At 41.8% G+C, this 10,770-nt stretch overlaps 1 protein-coding gene across 1 annotated transcript in view; it reads left to right on the plus strand.

The window, feature by feature from the left end:
- LOC138060194 (NFX1-type zinc finger-containing protein 1-like) overlaps nucleotides 1-9,981 on the plus strand; it is a 21,545-nt gene extending 11,564 nt beyond the window's left edge. The window contains 2 exon segments of the mRNA XM_068905919.1: nucleotides 1,239-1,364; nucleotides 1,367-9,981. Coding sequence (XP_068762020.1) covers nucleotides 1,239-1,364; nucleotides 1,367-8,730 — 7,490 coding nt within the window. The 3' untranslated portion in view covers nucleotides 8,731-9,981.
- Nucleotides 9,982-10,770: the final 789 nt, after the last annotated feature.

Here is a 10,770-nt window from a genome sequence, read left to right on the forward strand (position 1 = left end):
ATCGTTTAATTTCCATTTATGCAAAAGTCTTTGTTTTGACCTAACGCCCGTTATATTTAAATTGCGAATTGTCCATGACAGTTTAACCTTGATAATGGGGTCATGTCTGACTCCGAAACGTCGGATATTGTTGTTAGTTTTTATTCTTAATACGCTTTCTAAATCGATCTTACTTACTTAAGGTATATTTGTAGCATATTGTATTGCATATTGTAAGACAAAAAAAGTCAATTAAATCTGATAAAAAAATTTTTCGGCTTATTTCAGACGATGTTCAGATGGCATATGAAACACGATATAAAACATCATCGTAATAACCAACCTTATCTTCTGAGCCGTCATGTTGCTTCAGATCGTACCTGGTGTTACCCGGTTTATCTTAAGTTTGATTGGTTTCCCGTGTAACCGAGTACGGGTACGGGTAATCCTACCCATACCCGTACCCGTACCCGGGCTATCTTAACGTCTCTAATAAGAACACCCGACTATCATAGCTGTTGCCGCCATTTTAAGGCGGTACATCCATTTTATTTCTGCCAGCAGGCTCTATATTTCATGATTTTAAAGTGCTACTCTGACCAAAATATCAATTCTTCCTTTTCTTTAAATTTCAGAACTATGTTAACTTAAGACACCTGTTTATTTCCACTGGAATTTTCTTATTTAATGGTCCGCCAGAACTAACTTTAAAATCTCAGTGATAGAGTTGGATCGAGGAGAAAATGACATCAAAGACTCACTAGTTTTAGAATGCAATGCGTGTGTGCGTGGCTGAATTAATATTCAGCACGGGATTTTCGGGCTTTCAGACTTCCAAACTCGAGTTCTGCAAATGTAATAAGCTGCATTTACACGCTGAAATTTTAATCTGATGAGCAAATGACATCCCTTTTTCCCTAGATCCAACCCTCAGAAGTCCATTCGGTCAGTTTCGAACATGAATAATTACGGACCGTGAAATCCAAAAGTTACACTCAAAGTAAAAAGCCTTTGGATAAAAAAATTGTCAGTCAGGTGTCAAGCAAACACACCAGCTTTCATAATCTGAAGAAAAGAGGGAAGTGATTTTTTTTATCATAGTATCACTTTAGGCGTGCTCGTTCAACTCCGAGGAACGTACGAAGGGAATTATAGTTTCGACTTAGTTGATGCTTGTCTTCGTGTACAACAATGCTAACACAAGGGTCAGTTAGAATTAACCAAATATATTAATGCCTGGATACGTTTTTCTCTCACAGCAGGTCCAAGCCATGTGAAACGACCAGGGGGACTTAATGCTGTAACTAGAAACCAAAATTCACAATATCAAACTTGTTCTGCAAGTCCGACAAAGAGCAAAACTCTAGACGTCAACGCTTTAAAACAAAAGACACGATGGAGGTGGTCCACATGTTAAATAAGGGAATGGCTCAACTCAAGTATCTTCTTAGATCACAAGAGGAACAACACAACAGTGCCGACTTTATCTATGACTTAACCTGCACCTTGGCTGTTGCCTGCAAGGCTTCATCGGGTGAGAACACCTACAAGATTTTAGCTGCACTTAAAGGCTCCGCTTATCTTAACTCGAAAATACCCTCTTTATTGCAACGTGTACAGTTGCCCGTCATCCCGAAGGACGAGATTCCCACACAAAATCTCTTTGAATGCCTCATAGTAGTCTTTGAGAGGTGTTTGAAACACTTGCCCAGTTCGTACGCGGATCTGCCCTATGCCCAATTAAAGTTGGCTTTGGATCACTCCACTGTTGAGAAAAAAGAGCAACTTCAAAACAAATTGGTTGATTTGAAGAAAACAAGGGATGACATCATCAGGAGTGAAAGACAAAAGTATGCTAGTCGTTACAACAACAAGATAGGAGACAAGCCACCAAACGACTTCAGAGAAATACCAGTTTGTCCCACAAGCGATGAAATCATGACTCAAAAACAGCCTTTCTTGCGTAAAAACATAACAAAAGGACGTTACGAGAATGCAGTGCATTACCTTGATGTGCAGTTCCGGTTGCTTCGAGAAGACTTCCTCGAACCCCTGAGGGAAGGTATCCCTGAAATTGTCCAAAATGTACCGAGGAGCAAACGAAAGCAGATGATGAAAAATTATCTCAAAGTTCGAGTCGTCGATAGAAGATTTACGTGGTCCGGAATAGTTTATCAAGTAGAAATCGACGTGTCTGGCTTGGATACTAGTAGATGGCCCCATTCAAAACGACTGATATACGGTTCATTTCTTTGCCTTTCCCTAGACAATTTCAAGACCATGCTTTTCGCAACAGTTGCTGAACGAGACGATGAGGATCTTAAACAAGGACTGATCAAAGTTCGATTTATCGAAGGGCAAGATATTTTGGGGATTGAAAGTCGCAACTGCATTTATCAAATGGTTGAGTCACCCGCCTACTTTGAAGCTTACCGTCATGTTCTCAGAGGGTTGCAGAAACTGGATGAGGACACTTTGCCTTTCCAAAAATATCTCGTTGAGTGCAGTGGAGACGTCGATCCACCAGAATATCTGAGACGTGTTGATTCTGAACCGCCGGTTTGTTACGATCTTAGCAAGGCCCTAGGTGTTGAGGAAGTGACAAACGCAACAGCAGTACCTGTTTTACAACCTGAAGCGTGGCCAGCGGTAAATGATATTTCTCTCAACAGTTCCCAACTGGAAGCTTTAAGAACAGCAATTACAACTGAATTTTCCGTTATTCAGGGCCCTCCAGGGACTGGTAAAACGTATGTTGGGACCAAAATTGTAAGATGCTTGCTTGAGAATCGCAAAGCGTGGGATCCAGAGCGCAACTCACCAATGCTGATGGTCTGTTACACAAACCATGCCCTCGACCAGTTCTTGGAAAAGGTGTTAGAATTCGTTCCTTCTCGCAGCATAATTCGCGTTGGTGGAAGAAGCAAAAGCGAGATACTAGAGGAATGTAATCTGAAAAAGTTTACTCGTCGATACCGGTTGCATGGCAAACGAAATGAAGTCGAAGAAAGCATGACCCAAAACGACAAGGAAAGGACAAAATGGAAGAAACGTCTTGCAAAGGGACAGAATGAACTATTGATGTTCAACAATTTAGAAGCTCTGATGGATCCGGCGCATGTAGAGCAGCTATGTAAGGCCAAATTTCCCCGTAATGTGGCAAACGAAAGTCGCAAAGCAGAGAACACTTTCAAACTATGGCTATGTGATAATGAGTTAGTAAGCCCCTTGAACACATCTTTGCTTGGAAAAGAAGAACGTAGGGTTAATGGTGGCTTGGCAAATGAAAACGAACACGCCGAGGTAACCATGTCAACATCAGTAAAAGATGTCGGTAAAGGTAATGAAGTCAGCCAACCACATGGCACAGGATATAATCCCTGCGCATCACTGGACACTTCCCTTGAACTGAACGATTGTATTTCATCAGACGCTTGTCCCTTTCAGCCAAGGAACAAATCAAACGTTCACCCACCTTCAAATGAATCCGAAGACAGTCTTCACAAAGAAAAAAACTTGGCAGTTTTTAAAGATGTGGAAGTGCTGTACGTTGCTGGTAACATAAAAAGTGTTGAAGGCCTTCAAACAGAGGAGCTAAATAACGTAGACGAAGAAACCATCGCTGTAGACACGGAAGCGGACTTAATTCGATACCAAAGATGCATTTACGGTGAGGAAAATCTCTTGATGGAAGTTTCGCAACGGGAAAACGTGTCTCTCGAACATGATAAATCGCAATCAGCAACAGAAGATGAATTTGTTTGGGAGACTGAGAGCAATGGAAAAAGACGTAATCCATGTAGCTGGCTGGAAAAAAAAGACGAGGACTCAAAAGAAGCCAAAGACGACAACAAGGGAAGTACAAAATCGAGAAAGAAGAAGAAAAACAAGAAAAATAAAAGGAAAATGATCATCATAACTGGAAACATCGATAATTTACAAGATAAACTTAAACAACAACAAATGATGACTGCTACTGAAGTAATGCGAATTGACAATATTTGGTATTTATCACAAGCTGATCGATTGCGATTGTACCTCTTTTGGATGGAGAGCTACCGTGAATACTGCAGAATAGAAATCCACCGGGGTGAACAGGAATATAAACAGCTTTGCGAAGAGCGAGAAGCAATCACATTTGAAGAAGAAGAGCAAGTCATACGTCAGGCAACTGTGGTTGGAATGACAACAACTACAGCTGCTAGATATTACTCAGTGCTTCAGAGAGTATCTCCAAAAATCGTCATCATTGAGGAAGCTGCCGAGGTTATGGAAGCCCATATCATCACCTCTCTTTCACAACAAACAAAGCATACGATCCTTATTGGAGACCACAAACAGCTCCGTCCAAAGCCTACAGTCTACGAATTAGCACAGAAGTTCAATTTAGGAGTTTCTTTGTTTGAGCGGATGGTACTAAACAACATGGATTGTAAGCGTCTCTCCATACAACATCGAATGCGACCTGAGATCGCTGCCCTCACTAAAAGAATCTACGACCACGAAATTGCCGACCATAGAGCAGTTTGCAGTTTTGATGACATATCTGGAATCTGCCGCAACCTGTTTTTTATTCACCACAACCAACCCGAACACATGGTAGGTGGCTTGCAAAGCTACGCTAACGAGCACGAAGCCAAATTTGTAGTAGCACTTTGCCAGTATCTTCTGAACCAAGGATACCAGAAAGACCAAATTACAGTTCTAACCATGTACACTGGCCAATTGCTTCTTCTCCAGGAACGAATGCCACGGCGAATATTTATGGGAGTGAAGGTTTGTGCAGTTGACAACTTTCAAGGTGAAGAAAACGATATTATTCTTCTCTCATTGGTAAGGAGCAATTTAGAGGGCCGCATTGGTTTCTTGGGTGAATCGAACAGAATCTGTGTTGCACTGTCACGGGCTCGCAAAGGGTTTTACTGCATTGGAAACTTCAGTCTCTTGGAAACCCAGTCCAAGTTGTGGAAAGAAATTTGTAGCGATTTGAAAGACAGGGGGGCCATTGCGAATGGTCTAAAGCTGGTTTGCAACAAGCATAACAACGAAACAGTTGTAAGAAAGGATACTGATTTTAATCCATTGGGTGGATGCAACATGCCTTGTGCGCTCCGTCTTTTATGTGGCCATGCATGTGTCAAGCGATGTCATTCGTCTTTACATAGAACGAGTGAATGTCGCAAGCCATGTCCCAGTAAATGTCCTAACGAACACCCATGCACGAAGAGCTGCCATTATCCTAGAGAATGCCCTCCTTGCCCTTACATGGTTTACAAGAAAGTCCCTAAGTGTGGTCACGAACAACCCATTCCTTGCCCAGTTGATCCTATCGCCTTTCAATGCAAAATGAAATGTGAGAAACTGCTGCCATGTGGACACGACTGTCCCAAAGAATGTGGCCAGGAATGCACTTCTCAATGCCAAGTTCATTGCCAAAAACTTCTTCCATGTGGACACGAAAAACGTTTGCCATGCTACAAGGATCCCATGGTTTATAATCAGTGCTCTAAAGAATGTCAAAAAGTTCTTGAATGCGGTCATCAGTGTTCAAAGAAATGCAATGAGACATGTCTGTGTGATACTCTTGTTGACATCGATTTGCCGTGTCAACATACCAAGCGCGTCTTATGTCGGCAGAAAGATTACCCAATTCAATGCAAGGAGAGCTGCCAGAGAAAATTTCAGTGCGGACACGACTGCCCAGGAATGTGCTTTGAAGACTGCACAATGAAGCAATGTAAAACTGAGGTTCTTAAGGATCTTCCATGTGGCCACCAGCAAAGACTTCCTTGTTCTCAGGACCCTGAAATATGCAGTGATGTCCCGTGCGAGCAATTGTGCCAAAAAGAATGTCAGCGGGGTCATTCATGCAAAAAGCGCTGCCACTTTGGTTTGCAGTGTGGTGATTGCATGATAGAGATTGAAATGACTATTCCTGGTTGTGAACACGCCATTATACAGCCTTGCTACGTGGACCCTGGTACAATCAGGTGCAAAGAGCGATGCCGTAGAACAAGAATCTGTGGACACCTATGCAAAGATATTTGCAGCAACAACTGCGAAGATAGGCCGTGTGAAGAGTTAGTAACAAGGACCCTTTCATGTAATCATGTAGTGTCTTTGAGTTGTCACAAGAATCATGAAGCACTAATTTGCGAAGAAACTGTTGAAGTTCATCTACCATGTAAGCACACCATGTCTGTAAATTGCCATGTTGTTAAAGGTGGTCTAGAAAATGTTGCATGCAAGATGCAAGTAGAGAAGGAACTCCCGTGTAAACATAAACTCACACTTCCTTGTTTCAAGAACCTCCAAGATTGCATTTGCAATAAGATAGTCAATGTTGAACTCCCATGTGGACATATGAAGTCCCTTCCTTGTTCCATTGTAACGGCAGGTCTACCAGATGTTCAATGCACAGTTAGGGTAAAACGAACATTGCCATGTGGTCATGAGGCAACCCTTCCTTGTCATAGCAAACCAGAGCAACAGTTTTGTGATCAGCGGGTAGAGGTCTTACTCTCCTGTGGACACAAAAAGTGGACATCATGCAGCAGCGAGCAGGACGAACTTCGAAGTGGAATTTGTGACCAAAAAGTAGTACGCAAGCTAAAGTGTGGTCATGAAAATGTTATACAGTGTTCGTTTAATCCTGATGAAGTTACTTGTGGTGATCGTTGTGAACGCTTTCTTCCATGTGGACACCGATGTCTCAGAAGATGTGGTGATGACTGTACCTCCTTTCAATGTGCGATGGAAGTGGAAAAACATTTGAGTTGTGGGTTTCACAAACTCAGCTGCCCTTGTTCAAATGACGTGTCTGATCTTATTTGTGCAAAGCCATGCAAACAAAGACTTAAGTGTGGTCATGTCTGTCCTGGTAAATGCTCTGAAGATTGTCAAAAGTACGCTTGCCAAGTAAAAGTGGTGAAACGTCTCAACTGCCCTGGAAACCATATGAAAGAAATGGCTTGCTGCGAAGATCCCGAAGGCGTAGTGTGCCACGAACAATGCAAACGAATTCTACAATGCGGTCACCCGTGCCCAGGCCTTTGCAGTCAACCGTGTGAAAGTAGAAGGTGTCGATGGCGGGTACAAAAAACGTTTCCTTGTGGTCACAAGAAAGAAGTGCAATGCTTTCAGTTAAACACAGCTTCGTGCAAGGCTCCTTGTCGGCGTCAAAAGACTACTTGCAAACACATTTGTAAAGGTGTGTGTGGAAAACCTTGTTCCAATTATCCTTGTAATGTTGCCGTGATCAAGAACCTCGTTTGCGGTCACCACATCAAGATGCCCTGCAGCTCTCCTTTGGATACCGTACAGTGCCCCTGCCCATGTAATGCAAAGCTGGCATGCGGCCACCAATGTCCTGGAAACTGCCATGACTGCAGAGTTAAGGGCTTCCATGAAATGTGTCTACTTCCATGCAACCGAATACTTGTTTGTTCTCACCGCTGCCAAGATGTATGCGGAATACCCTGTCCACCTTGTGGCAAGAAATGCAAAAGACGCTGCCCTCATGGAACGTTTAGTAAACTCTGCTCACAATCATTTTATCCATGCAAAAAACCATGTAAATGGAGTTGCCCTCATTACCAATGCAATAACCTGTGTGGAGAGGAATGCGACCGTCCTCGTTGTGATGCACCCTGCCCCAAAAGGCTGTCCTGCGGTCATCCATGTATTGGCTTGTGCGGCGAAAATTGCCCCGTTGTGTGCCCTACTTGTCAACCTAAAAAACTCTCTTCTGTATCAAGCTACGGAGGTGTATCGTTGACGGACGATACAAAGTACCTCCAGCTTTTCGATTGTGGTCATCTCGTGACAGTTCAAAAGATGGATAAGTGGATGCACCAACATTTGGGTGACGACGTCCAACTCATCCGATGCCCTAAGTGCTCAACTGCGATCACATTCAGCTATCGTTATGGTACCCTAGTTAAGAGGCAATTGAGGAAAATGGAGGATGTCAAGACCGAAATTTGCAACCTTGGAGAGGAAGTGGCCAATATTGCCGAAAAGAATCTTCAACAACTACGCCATTGGCCTTCAGGCACGCACACAATGTTTCAGAAACTATTGCGGTACCGAGGGTCACTATTATGGTACCGAGGGTCAAGATCGTTGAAAAGGGTGGATACAGTTGACATTCCCTTGGTTTTCATCTTTAAGAATCATTTAATCATCTTAAACCAAATTGAGAAGGCGCAGCACGCTTTGCGAAATACAGTAAGTCCAGGAAGTTCGAATGCACTTCAGGAAATGAAACAAGTCTCGGACACAATCAGTTTCCTGCAAAATATCACACATTATCTCGAGACACCACAACCACATTTGAGGATTCTAAATCAAGTGTATGAACATGCAAGGAAGTTTTCACTTTTTGCTTCTCTTTTGGAAACCCAAAGTGAAGCCATTAAGCGTAACGTTTCTCTCTCTAGCACTGCCAAAATGCGTTTAAAGAAGGCAAACGATGAGTTTAATTTACTCTGTCAAGGACAAAATAAGGCACTCGAAATATCATGGATGGAAAAAATCGTCACTTTGTTGAGAGCAGAAATTGGCCTTACGTCAATTCCAGTCGATGAGCCCTCTGAATTGGAAAATTTTCCCGGCTTTCAAAAAGGTGTATGGAAAGTATGTGAGCATCACGAAGTGTACTTCACCAGATCAATTGTGCGTGATGGAGAGGATTTAAATGAAATAAGCAAGAGATGTACACAATGTGTTGCTAATGAAAACAGTGACTGAAGGAAACAACACTTCCAGGGAAGAACGTGTTAATGTAACAGGGCGGAATCAAAAGTATTCCTAAGAGCCTTAAGAAACTTGAAAGGAAGAGAGGATTAATTTAAGAAACGAATGTCCTGAATGAGTTCCAAATAATAAGAAAAACGGGGTTGAGAACAGAAAAGTCAACAAGCCATTTCCTGGCAGAGTTAACGCTTTAATTTGTCTTTACCAATTTCTTTGTAATTACAGTACATACAGCCATAGAGTGACCTAGCGCCAGATTCTATGCAGACATGAAAAAACAAGTACTCTAAGCTAACAAGTAGCTGAACACTACACGGAAAGCTAGAAAAGTGCATAAAAATCAATCAACTCCTTTCTTTCAATCTTTCTCGTTTTAGTTATGACATTTACTCTGTCATGTTCACTTCAGCCTCCAACTGCAAAAGGGTTAGGATGTTTTTTTTTCATTTTGCACAAGAATGTAAATTTAATTTATACAAAGACGAACTATTCGCTTGGATCTTGTTTGACACTCGATAATCGGAACCACAAAATAAAAGAACCAGGAGTGCTTTCCAACAGCCCCTTAAATTTTCAGATCTCTTTAGATTCCTTTTATTTTTAGACTTTTTTACGATACGCTGTGTTCACTTTGAGCCGAACTACCCGATTCAAACCAACAAAACACGTTTAATTAAACCAGGTTTAACAAAATAAAAATGAGCAACGGAAGGCTGAAAGACTGAATTTTACGTAGGGTTCATGAAAGTTTTAATGTATTTCTTTATTGTGTTTAATTTGGAGTCTAAATTATGTCAAGTAGTAACTTGTATGAAGAAAACAATTTTTAACCATGTTTAACTAAACGGCTTTTAAACGTGTTTAAGCTATGGTGTGAATGCGGTATGAGACAATTTTTTAAACATGTTTTCATCTTGTAAATTTGGAAAGAGATTTCAGTTATTGAGGGTAAGATTGTGCCGCGCAAGAACTAAGTTAACCTGTTGGGTAGCTTAAGAAAAAAAGAAACAACAAACAACACTTCCGGTTTGAGAAATTGGGGTTCCTTAGAAGTCGTTTTATCGAGACTAAATTATAAACATAACCACGTGGATGAGGTTTTTGTGATTAACAAGAATCGTCGTCTTCTAGGTGTTATCGAATTTGGCTGACACTTGTTTATAACAATCCATTTTATTGTACATTGGGTCATTATATTCTGTTCAGTTTAGATTAAAGTCTGGAGCAATGTTCTGGAAACTGTCACTCTCCCATATCGTATTTTATAAAGTTCAATTTTGGAGCATCGTTTTCCATTCAAGGTCCGCCATTAAGGTGGCTGAGCACAGTTTTGATAGGTTTTGAGTGTAAGCCATTCGTACGTAAGTAGGTAACTTTCTTTAACGTCAAAAGCGGGGGGGAGGGGGGGGAGAGTGGTTGCCCAGTCTCCCGAGCCAGGGGCTCATGTATGAATCGCGTTAACAGAGAACGAAAACTTTGCAAGTCCAACTATTATCAAGCCAAAGTCAACGACCTCAATGGTATTGATTCTAGGAAATGGTGGAGTGAGTGTCGCCGTCTCTGTGGTATGCAGAAATTTTCTGGAGATTTGGCCGCTAAACTCCTTTACGGCATGCCAACGACGAAAATCAATATTATAAGCTTAGCCAACGATATTAATAATGGCTTTCTGGAGCCCCAGCAGGTGTTCGAGCCCTTACAAGCATCTTACCACCTAGTTACAACTGGTTATCAAGTACCTACCTTGTCACCAGAGGTAGTGGCCCGTGTTAATTAATTACCTTTAATACAACTAAAGCTGGTGGTCCTGACAGAATCCCCAATTGGGTGTTACGTGACTATGCAAATGAACTTGCTTATCCTGTTAGTACGATTATTAACTGATCTTTAGCTCGGGGAATCCTCCCCGATGTATGGAAATGTGCAAACGTCACTCCTATACCCAAAGTGTCAAAAGTTGAAGATATCAAAAAGGACCTTAGACCAATCTCCCTTACCCTTACGTTGTCAAAGATAGCTGAACATTTTGTTGTT

Source organism: Montipora capricornis, chromosome 8 (genome assembly GCF_036669925.1).
Source record: "Montipora capricornis isolate CH-2021 chromosome 8, ASM3666992v2, whole genome shotgun sequence".
NCBI classification, from domain to species: Eukaryota; Metazoa; Cnidaria; class Anthozoa; order Scleractinia; family Acroporidae; genus Montipora; species Montipora capricornis.